General features: G+C 52.1%; 2 protein-coding genes across 7 annotated transcripts in view; one reads left to right on the forward strand and one right to left on the reverse strand.

Moving 5' to 3' along the window:
* PPP2R1B (protein phosphatase 2 scaffold subunit Abeta) overlaps positions 1-16,088 on the forward strand; it is a 36,537-nt gene extending 20,449 nt beyond the window's left edge. For both annotated transcript variants that reach the window (XM_073239840.1, XM_073239837.1), the window contains exon 7: positions 15,971-16,088. Coding sequence is in view for 1 of the 2 variants with exons in the window: in XM_073239837.1 (XP_073095938.1) it covers positions 15,971-16,008 (38 nt within the window). In the remaining variant the exon portion in view is untranslated. The remainder of the gene's footprint in view (positions 1-15,970) is intronic.
* SIK2 (salt inducible kinase 2) overlaps positions 6,894-19,489 on the reverse strand; it is a 112,110-nt gene continuing 99,514 nt past the window's right edge. For 4 of the 5 annotated variants that reach the window (XM_073239821.1, XM_036992837.2, XM_073239823.1 and 1 more), the window contains 6 exons: positions 16,262-16,502; positions 15,504-15,779; positions 15,207-15,370; positions 14,337-14,447; positions 13,566-13,657; positions 6,894-12,912 (listed from right to left, as the gene is read on the reverse strand). In XM_073239821.1, coding sequence (XP_073095922.1) covers positions 12,315-12,912; positions 13,566-13,657; positions 14,337-14,447; positions 15,207-15,370; positions 15,504-15,779; positions 16,262-16,502 — 1,482 coding nt within the window. In that variant the 3' untranslated portion in view covers positions 6,894-12,314. The remainder of the gene's footprint in view (positions 12,913-13,565; positions 13,658-14,336; positions 14,448-15,206; positions 15,371-15,503; positions 15,780-16,261; positions 16,503-19,489) is intronic. The other variant, XM_073239822.1, reaches the window with a different exon arrangement.

Genomic DNA, 19,489 nt, shown 5'->3' on the forward strand with positions numbered 1-19,489 from the left:
TGTTCTCTTAAACTGATACCATCATTTCTGGAAGGAGCCGGGTCTTTTCTGTCTGGCTGGGGCTCTGTAGGCTGTCAGTGACCAAGATGTGGGGCAGCACCCAGCAGGTACCCAGTGGCCCAACGGGTGGCAGTTTCCACGGCTTTTGAGGGAATGTCACCTTATGTCAGGTCCCTGGGTGACCAGCGTTCTCTGCACAGGGACCCACGTGGTCGTGGGTGCCCGGGCCTCCCCGTGGCAGCATGGAAGCCATGGAGGGCATCCTGGCTGGGCACCGGGGGGCCTGGGGGCCAGCCCTGCCACAGCCTGGTGACAGCACCCTGTCTGTCTCTAGCCGTGGCCCAAAGGTTGAGGAAGCTAGATTTTCCTGGGAAGGACACTGATGAGCTCAGTGCCCCTGGGGCTGACAAGAACCACTTTCTGTGACCCAAAGGTCCTGGTGAGGGCACTGGCAAGGTAAGTGCCCCCAACACCCCAGGCCAGGTCCTCCTCCAGGCCAGGTGGCTGTGCCAGGGCGCAGCAGAAAAGCCTGCCTCCAGCCTCCTGAGCAGGCAGCCGGCTGTGAGGCCCAGAGGGTCCCTAAAGCCTGTCGCTCTGTGCCTTGTGCTCCACTCTGGGAATGCTTTCCAGGGCAGGTTGGGCTTCCCAGAGCTCTGACTCCAGGGACTGAGGTCCCCTCCTGTCCCCTCGGCCCCCATCAACAGCAATGCCTGTGCAGAGGACAGGGTGGCGTGGAGGAATTGCTTACAGAAACAGGCTATTTCCACTCGCTTCACAGAATAGAGTCTGTATTGGCAACAGTGACTCTCAGGTAATAATTTCCATTCAAGGAAAAAGCCATTGTGTCCAGTTCACAGACAATAGTCTGAACCTTTGACAAGCACCATTTGATGCTGCCCTGGGAAAGGTGTGCAGGGCTAAGCTCAGCCGTGTAGGTGCCAGTCACTGTGCAGGCGCTGCTCTCCGGAGGCAATCTGTGGCTTACAGGCACATTTGGGACGGTGGAAGAGGTGCCGGCTGCCATGCGCTGGGGTCAGGCTCCTTCGGGTTTCTTTGGAGGCTCTGGCATTCTCTCCTGCTTACGCCATCGGATTGCTTGGTGACTACTGTAACAGGAAAAACTTTACCTTCTAAATGTCCATGGCTTTCCCTCCACGTTACGTGGACTGAGGCCACGAGAGCTTCCTGCCACCCCAGCCCTGAGGTACAGTCTCTGGTTGAGGATGTCTCCTCTCCTGCATGCGCTCCTACCAGGGCCTGAGCTGCCAGGCGTCTGGTTCAGGCAGCTCTGGGCTATCCCTGCAGTGGCCACCCCACAGGAGGAGGCTGGGGTGACAGTGCCACTCAGCCAGCCCCTGGGCCCCAGTGGACTCCTCAGGTGGTTAGCTCTCAGCACCCTGGCATCTGCTTCACCAAACATGGCCTTAAGGAGGACACCTTGGCTGGAGGAGCAGGAATAATATTTACGTGATTTTAGGCCCAACCCACAGGCCTCCCTGGGAAGGAGTGACGTTTTCCTACAAACTCAAGGTTGACTGGCTATGCCATTAAATGCGTGGTATGCCTCTGAGCTGGTTGAGGCGACCTGTCCGTCCAGCAGCCGCACGGTGGCCCTGAGCTGTGCCAGGTAGCCTGAGCCTCAGCAGCTGTGTGCAGGAGGGTCAGCACTGGGCAGAAGGTCTCAGTCCTCACCACCCGCTGGCAGAGGGGCTGGTGGCTCCGCCTCTCAGGCAGTGTTGAGCCAATCCCAGCCCTGCCGCGTCTGCGGGGGTGGGGTCGTGTCCTGCAGCCGAGGCCTCTGAGGCTGCAGATCATTTACCCAGGAGGTCCCCTGCCTTTGTTTTACCTAAGAGCTGAGGGCGAGATGGGAAGGGAAGTGGCTGCTGCCAGGCAGAGCCCTGAGTGCCAGGGGCCAGCAGCCAAGCAAGCGATCCAGGAGGTCTTCCAACTGGCTCACCAGAAGTTGTTCTTAACCCCTCACTAGCTGCTCATCAGCCTGATGGTTTGGCGCATGCCCGGGGCTGCGGAGAACCCTGGAGCTGCCTCAGCGCTCCACCAGCCTCGGGCCCGGGAGCCGCCTGACCTCCCAGCGCTGGGGCCTGCCACCTGGTCCAGAACAGCCGCGGGGGTGACAGCGGTTCTGCTTAGTGAAGGGAGTCTGCCCGGCCTTCGGGTGAGGGCTGTGGAGCCTGCAGTCTGTGCTGTGGGTGTCACACGTGCTCCCCACGCACGACCTGCCACCCGGCCAGCCGAGCCACTCCTTCCTGGCCTTTGGGACAGGCGGACCCCCGCCTAGCCAGCCGGGTGGACCACCCTCCCAGCACCCTTGGGTTGCCTGGTGACAGAGCTGCCCATGCGCCTGACAGGCAAGGGTTAACAGAGGGTTTGTTTATTGAATCACAAAGTAGCTGTCACATGATTGTAATGAAAACAGCATTTCCTCAGGACAGTGATGTCAGCTCTGTTACTGCAGGAAGGAGCCGCTGCAGGGGACATTCAGTCTCCAGGCACAACCCCGGTTTGGAGACTAAAATCCGGTGAAGCACCCACAATACTAGTGCAGGCCCCACGTTCCGAATCCACCCCCCACCCCCCCACCATTCTGTGCCCAGTCCTGTCCTGCAGAGACACTGGCCACCCGCCCGGAGTCCTGCCGGGCCTCACCCCTTGCTCCTCTACCTGGTCCTACTTCTGGTTTTCCGGGTTTCCCTCACTTTCTCTGAGCCAGAGTCGTTCGGGCCCCTGGGTCTCTGGCCTCTGCTTCTGGCATGGGTCTCTGGAGTGAGTGGTGTGTGGAAGTCTCCCAGAATGAATGCATTGCAGTCTATTTCCCCCTTTAGTTCTGTTAGTATTTGTTTCCCATATGCTGGTGCTCCTGTGTTGGGTGCATATATCTTTAGAATAGTTATATCCTCTTGTTGGACTGAGCCCTTTATCATTATGTAGTGTCCTTCTTTATCTCTTGTTACTTTCTTTGTTTTGAAGTCTATTTTGTCTGATACTAGTACTGCAACACCTGCTTTTCTCTCCCTGTTGTTTGCATGGAATATCATTTTCCATCCCTTGACTTGTAGTCTGTGCTTGTCTTTGGGTTTGAGGTGAGTCTCTTGTAAGCAGCATAGAGATGGGTCTTGCTTTTTTATCCATTCTATTACTCTGTGTCTTTTGATTGGTGCATTCAGTCCATTTACATTTAGGGTGACGATTGAAAGATATGTATTTATTGTCTGGCATGGGTCTCCCCTCCGTGTTCTAAGCCAGCACTTGCTGGGGGGCAAGCCGCACGAGGTGGGGGCCGCTCTGCAGCTTGGAGCCGGCTTCCTGGGGCAGAAGGGGCCGCTTGTCCTGGCCTGGTCCCTCCTGAGAGTGGGTTGGAGGCCTGAGTGCTGCCCAGGGGTCTCCAGGGCAGTCCTGAGGAGCTTGGCTGGGGATGCCTGCAGGCTGAGAGCCCCTCAAGGGCCAACCTCAGGGCAGGAGGCATTGTTGTCTTGAACCCAGGAAGCCTATGGGAGGCCCAAGTCCAGTCTGACAGGACTGACCCCTCGGGGATCAGAGCCCAGGGGCATCAGCAGTGGGTGGCTGCAGGCCACTGGAGCAGTGTTCCCAGCTCTGGCCTCTTGGCTCCTCCACTGCGGAGGCTTGGGGGCTGAGCAACCACCGCAGAGAAGGACCCCCAGGCCCTCCGACCCTTCCGCACCTCGGAGCTTGGCCTAAATGTTGGAGATGGATGAAAAAGGCCTCCTTCTGGGTGGGACATGGATTCTCACAGATGTTCTTGTCTGTGGTATCCAGGGCTGGTGCTGCCCAGAACTTACCACTGGAAATGAAATCCTTGGCAACATTCTTTTTTCTTAACTTGGAGCAGGTGCTCAGAACACAGCAACCACCCTTAAATCTGTGGGGAAACTTCCCAGACATATAACAGAATTTTTCATGTCTGTAGTTGGGACAGTTGAGTTAAATGGAAGACAGGACTATGACAAACCAGCAAGGGGAGTTGGCAGTCTCCTGGGGCCTTTCTCGTGAGGTCAGTGTTACGCCAGGCTGCATTTGAACCTCACATAGACCTGGGAGTTAAGTCAGCCAGTCTGTGTCCCCAGGTTGCCATCGGGGACAAGCTTTTGCAGTGATTTGCCCAGGTTAGTGGCTGGGTGGGCGTGGTACCAGGGGCTGCCTCCTGAGCATCCTGGCAGAAGGCAGGCGGGGGGGAAGAAGCTGTTCCCCCAGCCTTGTTCCTGATCAGGCCCTGCTTGCCTGGCCTTTCAAACATGGGGCCTCCTCCAATAGCCGGCCTGCCCTTTGGTCCTGTTTGCTGGCACAGGAACCTCGCTAAACATTTGTGCTTCTCTAGGGAGGGAGTTGTGGTGGGTCCCAGACTACAGAGCTGGCTGGGGCTGTGAACTCAGGGTCCTTCTAGGGGAGGCCTTGGGGGATTTTCCTCAGTTCATTTGCAGGCCACTGCCCAACTAGGGGGGCTGGCCCCAGCCTGGTAATAGACTTATCCCTGAGGGTGAGGCCTCTTTGGGCATCTCAGGCCCTGCCACTCCCTCCTTGTATTTGAGGAGTGCGGAGAGAGATCAAGTCAGAACCCTTGAGGCCTGCCTGACAAGGGAGGTGAGTGAGTCTCTCTTTGAGAGGCCAAATCCCCATTTCTCTGGGCTTTCTGAGCTTTCTGCTCTACCAGCTCCTGGAGGCTCAGCAGCAGGGGCATCTGCTTCCCACGGTGCTGTGTTCTCTCGCTCCCCACCCCGTCTGTGCTCTGCCTGGGCTGCAGACCTTTCTGCCAGCTCAGACTGGCTTGGAGCCCGCCGTGCGAAGTCCCTTCAAGGCTTATACAAAGGGAGGTATCGATGCTGCCCAGGTGGACTGGTCCAGACGAATTGGCTGCACTGGTGGGCTGGGAAGTCTGCTCCAGGAAGGCTGGAGTGTCATTGGCTGGAGACCAGCTCCCTGTGCTGCCTGACCCGGCTTCTGGGTTTTGCCTCTGGGTTTCTGGGCATAGTTTCATGTTCAGTAGAGGCCCACATGCCAGTGATGGCTGGTGTTTGAGTTGAGGGTCCAACTCCTCCACATCAAGACTCACATCTGCCTCTCAAGGGACATTACAAAGAATGAGCCATGTGCAATAGTCCCTCCCTCCAGAGCTGCTCTGCCTTATCATTTGTTTGAAGCGGCAGTAGTCGCTGGGCTGGAGAGGGACAGAGCCATGCTCTCTTCAGCCCCCAGGACAGAGTCGCTGTCTGTGCGCGTGACATTTTTGTTGTAGCTGCAACTACGTGGCACTCAGGTTTAGTGCATGAAGCCCAGAACTTCCTCCCACAGTGTTCTGGGGCTGCAGGCCGAGCAAGGGGCCCGCTCACCTGGGCCTGCCTGGGGAGGGATTGGAACACACTCAGCAGGAGGGTTCCCACAAGAACTGGAACTCCGAAGCACATGCAGTGTGGGTGGAGGCACAAGTGGTCTTCATAAATCAGGGCTTAGAAGCCCTTTGAGCCCCATGACTGGGCCTTGGTGCGGGGGTCCAGGAACCAACTCCTCCCTGAAGTGATCTGTACAAAGTTGTATGTCTCTGTATGTTTCCTGGGAAGAAGACCAGCTTTTAGCAGCAGGTCAAAGGGATCTGTGAAGCCTCCGAGAGCAGGTGGGTAGAAAGGAGCAGATGGCCCCACACAGGACCTGTGCCCCTGCCCGGCCTGGGCGGGGCCCTGACTCGTGATGGAGGTGGGCTCTGCCAGCAGACCGCAGACACTGGGGCCATCTCCCTGGCCCCACTCTCCCCCTCCCCACTGTGCTGAGCCTCTGGCTCACAGTCAGCAGAACCGAAGGACGTTCTGGAGAACGTGGAGGCCAGCAGCCTGACTGGCTGCTGAAGTCCTGGCCAAGTTCTGCTTACAGGTCCATTATTTTTGCCTATACCCTTGAACACTGGTTGTTTTGGCAACACAAAGTAGACAAAACGGAGAAATTGGCGGGAAAGGGGAAAGTCTGCAGAACATTGTGACTGAAATTGAGTGCTTTCCTTTAAAAACAGCAGTAGAAACTCAGGGTTACTGAGTTCTTGGGTAGCCCAACAGGGGGAACAGGGGTCTCCGGTTAGGACTGAGAGCCTGTGGGTGGTACAGGCAGAGGGCAAGTCCGCAGGGAGGGCTCTGTCCTCTCGCACCCCTCCCAGCCCCACCGCTGCGGCCAGTAAAGGAGCCGTTAGTGCGGGATGCTCTCTGTGTCTGTTACATAGCATGGCTCAGTAGGAATGGTTTGAGTGAAACCAAATCTCTGTTGAACTTGCTGCCAGGAAGTAGGATTTAAAACTGCCCTTTCCCTCAGGTCTGGCTAACAGGTCGGAGTGGCTGACGGGTGAGGGTAGAGTCCCCAGTGCCTCCACAGATGGAGCCTTCTGGCTCCCAGGGGTACTGCACTCGTGCCTGTTGCTGTGAGGGGGTCTGCTGTCCGCGCGGGGGTGGAGGCCTTTGCAGGCCCTGGGAAAGGTGTGCCACAGTGGGTGGGCCGTGTGTCACTGGTCCACCTGATGCCCTGCAGCTGGCTTGTCCTCAGGGAGCCCCCTGAACCTGCCTCCCTCCTCCTTCTGCTGCCCAACCAGCTCAAAAATCCAGGAGCACCGGGCAGCACGTAGCCCAGCCTTGTTCACATGCAGGCTGCGGTCAGCAGTGCCTGTCAGCTGTCTGGCAGCTCACGTGTACTCGGGTGACTTCAGAGCAAGGTATTACTTACCCAGCTGACGTCAGAGAACATATGACCCGCTGTCCTTGCCTGCGGCCTGAAGTGAGCACTGGGGCTCAGGGCACTTGGCCACCTAACGTACTTTAAAAATCCCACCCGAAGCCTGTTGAGGTGCAGGCCCTACCTCACCCACCTGACATACTTATCACCCCGGCTCATAGAAAAGTTGTTTTTATTTTAATTCAAGAGGGTTGGAAACATAGAAAACAGTACATTTTCTCTCCAGAAGCTTACCCCCACTTAAATTGCCGTTTGATACAAAGATCATTTATTAAACTGCATGTAGGCAATTTTCAAACATTGAGTGACAGGTTACATTTTGATTTTTTCACATTGGAGCTATTATGATTTGCACGCAAAATACCAAAGCTATTGAGCTCACCATTTTTTTCTTAGTAATTAAATAACACATAGGAAAAATAACTACGGTCAGATCAACCTTATCAAAAGTGACTCTTAAACAAACCAAACATCCAGGAAGACCACCCTTCTCCCTTTAGAAATAAGCAATCTTGCCTTTTCTGCAAAGTGCTAGTATCTCTTGTCACTTTTATTTCTGAAGTCCCCCAAAAGAGGCAAGCCTTTACTCTCTGCTTCTGTTCCTTCAGAGGGTGGAGGCAGATTTATTTTACCATTAGCAGTGGGAAGGTGTCGCCACTTGAGTTTCCGTGATGGAGCAAACCCTAAGCTGATACTCATCACTGCCAGCGGCAAGTCCTGGTCATCGGCACTTGCTGATGGAATGTCATTCCATCTGGGGTCATATTTTTCCAGGATGTTACTTTGTAATTTTATTTTTAAAGCTCCCCTACCTACCCACTTTACCAAAGATGAAGCACATTACTTCTTTAACCCTGAACATGTCTCATCAGCCCTTCTACTCGATGGGCCTCAACTACCCAGAGGCACCCAGCCCCTCCTCAGGACCAGGCCAAGTTTGTGATTCTTCCCAAGCAGCCCTTGGTGTTGAGCTGTCAGCCTGTGGTGGTGGCCAAAGCTGTGCATTTGGCCCCTTGGTGATGTAGGAAGTGTGTGTCCTACTGTGAACTTCTGTAGAAAATTACTTCATAAATTGGGGAAACTAGACATTTTTGGTGCTAACCTAAACTTCTGTAGTTAACTGGACACTGGAAAGATGGCTACTTGTGGGTCTGTGTCTCCCTTGGCCTCGCTTGTGCAGGGCCACCTGGACTCCATCTATCACTTGGAAGGCACCTCTCCCCAAAGCCAGGCAGCTGTCAAGTGGAGAATGAGGCTGTGGGGACAGTATCACATTCACCCAGTGCTTAACCCAGATGGGGACTTTGTCTATGTAGCTGCTTGCTCATGAGAAGGGTCGCCTGCTGAGGGAAAGTGTGCAGTGAGGCCCAGCAGCACGAAGCCACGCCAAGGCCTGGGAGCTGAGGGCCGTGCCTGCCTGGCTCCGTCAGAGTACTATTGTGAGGGTTAGAAAAAAAGAGCATCCTTGTGAGGTGTGTGCCTGTGAACACAGTTAACTGCTGCCCCCCCGCACCCCCCCAGACAGGAACCATGTGGAGGCTGTCAGTCTGCAGAGGCAGGTGCCCAGCTCCACCACACATGGACACAGGAAGACGGTATGACGAGGGTGTCTGTGGCTGTGTGTTCCCTGGAATCAACCCGGCTACCTTAATGGGGAAAATGTGGCCACACGGGGGGGCACTGCGAGACCAGACTCCGGGGCCCCTAAAAGCTTCGCAAGGCTGGCCTTGTTCTTCCTGCCATCTAGGTCTGTGGGCCCAGAGTGTGCTTCTAACGTCGCTCCCCTGGGGCCACATGGGCTGAATTTGTCAGAAGGGACACCAACACTTTAAAAAACGTGCTTTGGTCTGGTTTAGAGACAGAGGCAAATACTGATCTGTCTTTCCACACATCATTCTGAAGATAAGTTGTGTAAAAAATTTCCAGAAGCAACGAAATGATCAAAGACCCCTACCTAGACAGTGACTCTAACTTACCACCTGTTCTCCAGTTTTTACCTTTGATGTCTAGGCACAAAAGAGACAGAGCAGCTCAGGTGGCTTCCGAGGAGGCAGTAGAGGTTGCCCGGTCTAGGGGTACATATGCGGCCCCTGTCAGCCCCGGCACAGGGACTGCACACTGTTCTCTGGCACCAGTGTTGGCAGATGACACTACGTGTCGTCTCTAGAGGAGGAGGAATGTGCAAGCCTTACCTGCAGCCTGGATATTCGCTGAGCCACTGGGAAGCTGAGATGTGACCATTGATAGGGGTTTTTGAATGTCATACAGAGCTGAAAACTCCAACTCCAACACAGAACCTCACATTTAAGTACCTGGGGCTTGACTAGAGATCAGAGGACCTCCAAAGGAAGCCACTCGCTGCCTCGTGTCTGCGTCTGCCTGCCCCAGCCCGCCCTAACCATGAGCTGACGTTTTTCACCCAGTCACTGAGCCACACCCTTCTTCCAGCTCTAAGCATCAGGTGGGGTTCCTTCCTGAGCCCCGTGGTTTAGGCACTGACTGTGGGAGGGAGAGGCTGGGGCCCTAGGTCCCTTCTGCAGAGGCCCTGTGCTAGGTGGAGGGTGGTGCTCCCGTGGGTGCTCCCCCTGCCCCAGCACTGCGGGACTCTGAGGTGCAGGCTGGCTTTGGGCCCACCAGTTAGGACACAGCTGAAGTACAGGTGCTTCTTTATTTCTGAGGAAGAAAGGGACTCAGACTTCCTCCTCCTTTTGGGAAAGCAAGGGAAGAAACGTGCCAGAGCAAAGGTCTCGGTTCTGCTTGGTGGGCCCACTGTGTCCCATGAAGTGGCTGAAGGGAAGGTGGTGGAGGTGCAGAGAACCACCAAGGTGGCAAGAGGGCCGTGTAGGCCTGGGAGGGGCTGAAGGGGCAGCTGGGGGCTCAGTGCAGCTCCCTGGGAACTTAGGGATGGGCCAACCACCCCTGCTGCTGTTGACTCACTCCATTTGCTTTACAGGGGCCAGCATATCAGTTGCATGCAAATTCTAGAGACACATTCGCACAGCTGGAAATTGCAGAATTAGTGCATTTTTCCCAAAGCAGAGACTAATGTCCCTGGATTAAAAAAGAATGTAAAAAATAAAGTAACACACATATTGCACTTCTTGCTGAATGAAATTTTTACCTCACGTTCATCTCACCAAAGTAGGAGCCTGGTTTACAGGATAGGAAAGCTAACGATCACTCTACAGTAGTGCACACACTGCTGTAGGAAACAGACTGGAAAGAGGACATGATTTCAGAGCAGCCTCCCATGGGCAGAGCAATGAGCAGACAGGGCTGGGGATCAGCGACTGGCCACACAGCCTCCTCCCACCTGCTTACATTCAATAAACAGTTAAGGGTTTACCGATTTCTGTTGGAGACGAGTGAGGAAAGCAAAAAGGAGCCCGCTGGGCGCATTTCTAAACGCCCAGCCAATCACCCCGTGAGTGCCCACCCGCTAGTTAGGGTTCCTGGCAGACACGGCCCCTCCAAGTGCATCCAACGTCTGCCTCTCTGCCCTCTCATGCTGTCCCTCCCCTGTTGGCCTTAACATTCCCTCCACAGCTCCAAGGCTTCCTGGGCACAGTGGCTCGTGGCCTTGTGGTGGGGGCAGGTGTTTGTGCCAGCCTGCAACTGGGCCACTCCTGGCACCCTGAAATGAGTGGCCCCCATTTTCAATCTGGAAAGCATTTTAATAAATATTACAGCACTTCTCTAGTATATTTTGGGAAAACATACTGCAGTCTAAGCAAATCAATCCATTTTATAACTGACTTATTTTGCAAAGACTCAGATCAGATCAGAGATCTTAATGAGAGGATCTCTTAAATGTCTATTTCGCGAACCATCAGTCTTGCGCAGGAGGAGGAATAAATGCATAGACAGAACATAATTCATTCTTCCTGGGTTTCACGAGCACAATTAGATCACACGACAGTCCTGTGTGCTACCCCTTCTTGCTGACACCCCGTATCCGGACCCAGGCAGAGGGCCTCTGCGAAGGCTTTGGTGCCAACTGGAGCCCACAGCTGGGGCTGCTTGGTGCCGATGCCAGCAGGGCTGGGCTTGGCTGGGCAGGACCGCACTCCGACCTTCCACGCTGTCCTCAACTGCCTGAACACTTACTATGAAGAGGAAGGCAACATAAAGGTGTTTTCTAGATGCAGCATCAGTGTATTATTATCTCTGTCCTTTGTGCTTTATGCATTCACCAGCTGAAAGGCCAAGCCGTTCTAAAGGACAGCAGGTAGAGTTTTTAACTAATACTGAATTTGTAACACTCGGACGTTACTGTGCAAACAACTGATCACTCATCACTTCTAGGTATACTGTTAATTAGCTGTGGCATCTGTTTTTTACTCTGATGAATGAATTGTAAGGTTTAAGTTTTACTAGTAATATAACGTGTTTGGCAGATGATCTGCTTGAATGGTTAACACATCTGTGGTTTCTGAATATTGCTGAAATACTTGAACATTTCATTACAAGTCAAGACTTTAAGGAAATTAACAATGTGATTCCCACATGGTGGAAAACAAACTCTGAAGTGACTTTGGATTTAGCATCAACATAAATGGAAAACTTGGTTTCTACAGGAAAGAAAAGAATTAGCACGATCTGGGGGTGAAGGCACAGCACTACAGCCCACACGGGAGATGAAAGTCACTCTTCTTTGTCCTTAAAATTTCCAAGCCCTATAGGAAACTGTCCAGATACACAAAGTGCAGTAAACTACTAGCAACGTAAAGGTGTAAAGTCAAAGTAGTTATTACATTTTAAGAGACGCGAGGCCCTCTAAAGACCAGCCGCCCCAACCCGGAAGTCCCCACAGAATGTGCGGGAGGTGCTCGCCTCCCCCACCAGGGCTGGTGCTCCTGAGGGTTCTCGGGTTCTGCCCCAGCCCCCAAGGTTGGGGGCCTCTTGGTTCTACAGGCGACATCGTTGGAGCACTGAGTGCACGGACTCTGAATCCAGGGAGCCTTCCGAAGAAGAAGGCATGTTGCCCGCTCCCAGAGCCGTGGCTGCCTGCTGTTACTTCATGGCTCCTGAAACAAATTCCGTGCTCCACTTTCCTTGGGTGGTCACGGGGACAACTTGCACCAGCAGCTTAGAACTTAGGATTCAACGACAGAGAACAACTTTATTTCCTGTGTATCTGATTTCACTGTGAATTCTTGACTGACTGTTTGGCTTCCATGAAAAATATATTGCCTTTTTTTTGCCCATACATACTGCACACATTTTTTTTCCCTGCTTCCAACAAGGTTTTCCTCAGTAATGAGCTGGTGCAGTTCTGCAGAAAACTCGGTCTGGATGTCTTTTTGGCAGAACTTTCATCCGTGTCTTGCTCCCCCTGACCTAAGGGCGTGAGCTTCAGCCTACTACTACATCCCAGCACCTGCCACAGAGAACTGGTGGGACAGAGGCAGGAGGAATCGGCATCCACCTGGCCAGGCCCTGATTCCATTTGGGCGACTTCATTTTTCTCCTCTAGGGAGAGGGCAGGAAAATAAGCTTTACATTTAAAAGGCTGGAATAAAAATAGGAATACACACTCTTCCTTCACTTGACCCACCTCACTTCCTGTGCTCAGGTTAATTGACCAGGACGTAGCCACTGTGCTGTGGGTCCACAGCCTCCAGCATTTCACAATCAAAGAGTCCCGGAAACTCAGAGAGGGCTAGGGGGTCGTAGCTGGAGGGGGCCTCCTGCAGTCCTGAGCCCCTGGGAGTGTCCGGCACAGCTACGCCACTCTGCTGGGCCCCATCCATGTGGTACTGACAGGGAGCCGGATAGTCTGGCTCAGAGGAGGCGGCATCTGGCAGCGCACAAGTCTGATAGGAGAACTGCGGGGCTGTGAGAGCAGCCGCCGACTGTGGCGGTGGCTGTGACCGCAAGGGCAGTGGAGGAGGAGCCCGGGGGCCTGGCGAGGAGGGCAGCGGCTGCAGCCGCATCTCCTGGTAAGGGCTGAGGAAGGGGCTGCACTGCATCTGCTCCGATGGGGGCTCCAGGACGGGGCCGAGGGGCTGGGTCAGGCTGAATGGTGGGGGCCGCGGTGCTGCTGGTGGCTCCTGGCGAGGGAGGGGCAGCTGCTGGCTCGGCTGTGGGTACGGGCCCTCTGCTATCTGCATCTGATTGAAATACGCCTGCAGCTGATTCTGCTTCTGCAGGAAGAGTCGTTTCTGTTGGAGTCTGAATTGGCAACAGCGAAAGAAAGAAGTTCAGGTCTTCCTCAGTGATGACAGTTTTAATCAGTCGCTAGCTTCAGTTCTCCCACGCTCTTTCCCATGGCAGAAAAACGTGGGGGAAGGAACCAGTTATGTCTGGTTTCTTAAAGCTAATCTTACTTTTGTCCCTCAGTTTGGACAGAGTGCCCCCTCGGTGCGAAAGCGAACACTCCTCTGTCTTCTCTAAGACTCCTGAGCTTTCCTCCCTGTGGGGCTGGCTGCCTGCTGTGTTCTGTAGAGGCCACCCCACGGCTCTGCTGTTTGCAGGCTGGTGGCTCAGGGTGGCTCTACCTTGGCCAAGCTGCTACTGCGCGTGAGGCCTGGGGGCATGGCTGCCTGCTCTGGGGTGGAGGCGGGCGGCCTCTGCAGTGTGACCTGCTTGACCTGCAGCAGGTCACCGGTCCTGAAAGCTTAGGTCTGTTCATAACCCAGAGGGGACCCCACACCAGAGAGAAAGGAAGACAAGGCCCATATTCCATGGACCCTGAAAGAACCACATTAGCGATCATGTCTTGAAACGTGTTTTCCCAGGAGAGGCCTACGCTGGGGAGAGAGCAGTGCACCCAGCATTCTGAGGCCTTCCACAAAGAAAGTGACTTTGGCTAAAGACCCTCTCACCTGTGTTCCTGCAGCCGTTGTTCAAGGCTCCGTGGAGGTTCTTTACAGTAAAGCTGACAGGTGTTCTGAGCTTTAGACAGAAGGCTGGGCTTCTGGAAGAGCAGAAAAATAATACAAGCATAACACTGTGTTGTCACCCAGGATGCAGTCACCAGACTACCTGCCTGGAAGATGAAGCCACAGGTATCCTTCAGGGTCTGTGAGACTCAGGTGGAACCTGTGGCCCAAAGCACAGGTCAGCAGGCCTGGGCTGTCTCAGCTCTAACCTCCTCCAGTTTTCCATTTCTAAAAGTCCTCTAGGACCATGAGGTTCATGGAGACTAAAAACAATGAAAAAAGTGGAGCTCAGTCTTGACAGCTAAGGGTGCAATGCAGCACCTGCTGAATGAACGAATTATTTATGGTATCTATGTTGTATCATTTTTAAGGATTTTCAGGCACCAATGTAGAAAGCCCGATATTAAAATTTTGCTGACTTCAGATTTCCATTTTAATACTCATTGAGAGGCTCATATTAGAAGCAAAAAAAGTCAGGTTCCCTTTCCTATCACTCAGTGGGTTATTCTTTCCTGGGGCTTGAGGATAAATCCTTTTCCTTGGCTAGGACACAGACCATTCAGCTAAGTCTGAACATGTTTCTAGAAACTGCCGGTGCTGAGTTAAATAATCAAGCAGCTACCCTAAAAATCACCCAGCAAAGCAGGCCTCTGCTGCTCAGAAAGGTAGATTCTGGACGAGCAGTGAGGTGAGGCATGGAGAGAGGGTCCCCACCTGGAGTCTATGCTGCAGGTACTGGGCCTCCAGACTTTGCCGCTGGGCAAGCTGAGCATGCACACTGCTGGGGAGAGCCGAGACACTTTTCTGCTGCTGGGAAACTTCCTCCTGAGAAGCAAGGGGTGAAAACATTTTCAATTCTCCATGTGGGAGAGAGTTTCAATTCTTAGTTTAAGCACCTTGGCAAATCTCCAAGAGGAACTCCAACTCTGTAAGACTTAATGCTCAAAGCTTTTTACATAGTAGGCTGAGGGTTAATCATTCTGCAGAAAGTGTATACGTGTATCTGCAGAAAACAATTACCTAGTCAGGACTGGAGCAAAGGCTTCTGATGTCACCAGGGGGCCATTACCTTCATGCTGGCATCAAACACTGCAATAACCCGAATGCACCGAGAACGGGCTGGAAGTAAATTTTACTGGATAAATAGCAACCTGTTATGCTATGTGTTTTTAGCATAAATAACCCAGTTATAATATTTAACAAAGTGCTGTCACATCAAGAGCAGTGGCAGCGCGCCTCCCACTTGTGTGAAGTTCATTATTCTTGATCACCATGTGGGGTGGGGAGGCAAGTGCAAGGGGTCCTCTAGCAGGAAATCCATATGAAGGCTGCCCTGTGAAGCAGACACAGCTGGACAGTGTCCAGGCCTCCATGTGGCACCATTAACCTGTGGCCTGCGTGGATGGGCCTAACCTGTCAGTGGCAGCTGACAGCAACAGAGAAAGCTTCCAGGCTGTGGGCTTTCCAAAAGAACCTGTTTGCTCTAAGACTGGAGGAGGTTCTCTAAATGAAGTGCCACGTATTCAGGACAGACCCATGACTCACACGCACAGAGCTGCAATGGAAGGGGCCCCGAGCACCCACCTGAGGGCAGCTGCCAGCAAGGTCTTGGAGCTGAGAAGCAGCTGATGCCAAGGTAGGGTCTGCCTCTGATCCTATTTGTTCATATAACAACTGTACTTTGTTCAGCTCTAGGATTCCTTTGGTTCTAGCCAGATTCTGCAGATGTTGCCTAAAAGCTACAATTCCTAAAAGAAAGAACAGTGGCCAGTTTAGGTCTCACTATGCCTTTCAGTGACCACAGGTGTGAAACCAACATGGCCACAAACTCCATCAAGTCCTGCAATATAGTCTCAAATGCCAGGAGAGACAGCAGCTCACCTTGGGTGAGGGAAGTGTCCGAGGCCCTGCGGCCCTCTCTGAAGCTCACAGGCGACCTGTTGTGGGCCTCTCGTTTCTGAGAGCTCAAAGCCTGCATGGCTGGGTTGGCAGGTCTCAGGCTTACGAAGGGTGACGTCATGCGTGGCGATGGCTGATTTGCTAACAGGAGGTCCTTCAGGGAAGGGTTGTCCTCCAGGAAGTTCAGGTCCCTCCCCATGTCATACTCAGAGTCTACACTGTCAAGGGAGGTGTTCTCACTCATGGAGAAAATTTTCCCTTTAAGAGAAAAAAAAATGAATGGACGGGGTATGACCAACAGCAAATAGCATCTTTGAACATGGGATACAAAGCATAACCAACTTGAGAGTTCAGAGCTACAACACCCTTAATCTCCAACTGGAACATATTCTAGAGCCTTTTTACATGTTCATTTAGTCAGCTTCACTTTTTTTCTTTTTTTTTTCCAGCTTCACTTTTAGTGGGGAAAGCGCTGCAGGACCTGTGACCCTAAGGTCTTTGCCACTGCAAGGGCCAGACCGAAGCATCACATGGCGCCCAGTGCACCCCGGGACCAGGGCAGCCGACTCACACCTCTCATCTGGTCTCTTGGCTGCTGAGCAGGTCTGATCCTACAGTGCGCTGAGGGTGTTCATAAAGGAACAGACACAGGCTGCCTTCCAAGAACTGTCTGGTACCATTCCTACTTCTCAGAGACTGGAGTGTGCCTTGATGCTGTGGAGACAGAGGCCGCAGCTTACCATGCATCATACCTGAACCAGGGATCGCGACCAGCTGATCCGTCACCTCTGAGAGTGTGTGCCGCCTCTGCCCGCTGCGTGTGGACTGGAGTGCACCAAAAGCCTGGCTGGGGTCTTCCTCGGCCACTCCCTCTGTCTCCAGCCCTTCATCGATGGAGGTCTCCATCACATTGCTGGGCAACGACTGGCAGCCCTTTCTCACCAGGACAGGAGGCACGGGGTCCAGCAGACAGCCATTTACCTGAATGTCAGGGTGAGAGGGTGTGTGAGGGAGACTATTAGTCGCTGCACTGCTGAGATGCTAGAAAAACACACAAACGAAAAAAGTGTCAAGGCCTGTGGCTAAAACAAAGCAAAATATACACATTTATCACTAATGACAACACGCAGGTTAGATGTTAAGGCAAGTGAGCTGCAGCTCTGGGGACAGATGCCCATGGCGACCTAGCCTGGCACTGTGTCCAGGTTCCCCTCAGCCTCTCTGCAGTGGTTTCCAGGTGAACAGGGCCATAGTAGCTTGAGGCCAACCAGTTTTTTTTTTTTTTAAATAAGGGAAACAAAGAGGGGAAGATGAGATTTAACAAAACAAACTGGCTCACAGCTTTGAAAGGCGTAGCCGCCAGCATTCTTGTGACCTCCAACCACAAAACGTACTGGGAGGTTCTGGATGTACTTTTATGCTCCTAAATTAGCATAATGGTACCTGTCCATTTGATTTAGCCTTTAATTGGTTCTGTGTGCCTAGTGAATGGAAAAAAGAATTCTTTAAAGACAGGCTGGTACCACAAAGGGGACTGAAGAAAGAACGCACACAGCCGACAGCCCAAGCCTTTCATTATAGGATAACTAATACCTCACAGACCCCGAATCCCAGCAGAGGCTAGTGAGCACCGTGCACAAATTCCCTCTCCAGCAGTGCACACAATGGCTTGTTGTTCTACCCCACAGGGGCTCACAGCTCCCCAGCGAGAGCGCTGCCTTCCTTTGCAGTTGCCAAGCAGACCACTTACTGGCAGGCGGAAACAGCAGCCGGGGGAGCTGTGGTTGCAGGTTCTTCTGGCTGGTAAAAGTCCCAATGAGGAAGCAATTATTTACCTCATCACCCAAACTATTCCCCCATGGGATTGTTGGGTTTTCTCCTGTGAAAAGCTGCTCAGGAATGGCTGGTCATAAGCGCTGAGCTCTGCACAGTGCTTCACCTGGAATACACTGGGTAGAGCTATTGTTGCCCCTGGGAGCAAAACTCGTGTTGTGAGAGGTGACGTGGGACATCACTGGGCTGTGCCAGACACAGGGAACTTATGGTGTCTCTTATGGTAAATGGTAACCACTCTGAAGGTGCTGCGAGGCCCTTTATTTGAGAAGAAGATGTGGGTGACTCAGATCTTTGTTTGCTTGGGGAAGGGGGTAGTTATTGCATGAAAACTGTTCTGGGGCTGTAGACATTACTAGGGGACATTACTAGGTGGCTGATGCATCCAGGGATTTAAACTGGCAAGTGGTCACTTAAAAGGGAGAGTGGAAATGCTTTCTTCCTAGATGAACACCAGTCTTCCCCATGGCAGCGGAAACCAAAAGCTCTGAAATCTGGCCAGCAACTCTGACAGTCCCCTTGGCCCGGCCCCTCCCTGGGGAGGGTTCCCATGTGACCACACTCCAGTTTTCTTGTAGGAAAGAATCGCTGTTTGGGAACTTTTATTCATACCTCTAGGTTCCTTAACTGTCCATTAACACAATTTCTAAGACTAGCAAGAGATGATTTAGAAATGGATAAAGAATAGAGTGCTATTCAGTAAACATCTGAACACCTTCACACTTACAGCTTATGTCAGCTTATTTTCAGGTATTTCTTGCCTGGTTGTAATTATAGCCTTACAACCAGGTTCTTTTTTCCTAACAGAGAAAAGTCGCCTTTTTTTTGGAGTACTCATAAACCTTGCAGTCCCTCTAAACTCACAACATTTTCTTAAATTGTCTGCTTATAAATTAACTACTTTATCCAGACTATAAGAAGAATTAAAACCTTTCACTTAAAAATGCTTGCAGAATTCAGTTTCATCTTGGGACAGGTAGGAAACAGTGATCTGGTTTTTCAGATGCTGCCTGGTGACCAATCAGAATGCACTGTGGGCCAGTGCTGCTGTGGATTACAGGCCTTCAGAATACAACCTCAGTGAGATTCACACCAAATACATTTTTTTTGTCTTAAAGTTCAGCTGATCAAAGACCTCATATGCGACAGGTGTAAACGTGTAAGACTTAAACTCTCAGAAAGTCTACCAGCAACTGGCGACACCCTAAGCCTGCCACAGATACGAAATTCTGGCACAGGAGACTGGGAGACTGACGTGGACAGCATAAATTCACATACTGGAGCCCTAACTGCAGTGTGGCTGTGTTCAGACCTGGGACAACTAAGGAAGTGTAGTTAAAAGAGGGTAAAGGGGTGGGGCCCTGAGCCAGCAGGATTTGTGTCCTTACAAGAAGAGATGCTGGGAAGCATGCCTCCTCCCCACCAGAGCAGAGGGGACCAGCCCGGGGAGAGCGTACTGAGAAGGTGGCCCTCTAAAAAGCTAGGAAGAGAGTCAAACTGGTCAGAAACCCTCATCCTGAACTTGAGCCTCCAGACCTGTGAGAAAGTGTTTCTGCTGTTTAAGCCTCTAGCTTGTGGTGCCTGGTTATGGCAGCTAAGCAGACTAAGAGAGCCGAGCCATGTACAACGGCAGCCAGTGAGCCTGCGGGCCTGGCATGTGCCTCATTTAATTTGTACCCCAAGTGCCTGGCTGTTTGGCATATATATATTGAGAAGGTGCCGCTCAAATGTTAGTTTCATCTTTTATTATAAGCAAGTTGCTTAACTTCTATAAGGCTCAATTCTTTTCACTTGTAAAATGGGAATGAAGTTATTTGAGAGGATTAACTAAAATAGTGAATCTTATTATTATTATTTCTTGACCAAAGAGAATCCTTTATAACAACAAAAATTTTTAAAGCATGAGAATAAAACTATTTTCTTTTAAAGCATTTTTACAATTTTTCACCAAAATAAATGAATAACCAGGTGAGGAAGGAAAAAACTGGGGAACCCAAGTTCCAGAAATAGATTCAAAGGTAATAATCAGAGGTATAGTCAAAGATTTAGGCACAAGGATATTCACCTGAAGCACATAAAGGATGCAAAAAAAATTAAAGTACCTGATGTCCAAAAATAGGAGAGGAGGTAAATAA

The sequence above is a fragment of the Manis javanica genome, chromosome 6, assembly GCF_040802235.1.
Source record: "Manis javanica isolate MJ-LG chromosome 6, MJ_LKY, whole genome shotgun sequence".
In the NCBI taxonomy this organism is placed as follows: domain Eukaryota; kingdom Metazoa; phylum Chordata; class Mammalia; order Pholidota; family Manidae; genus Manis; species Manis javanica.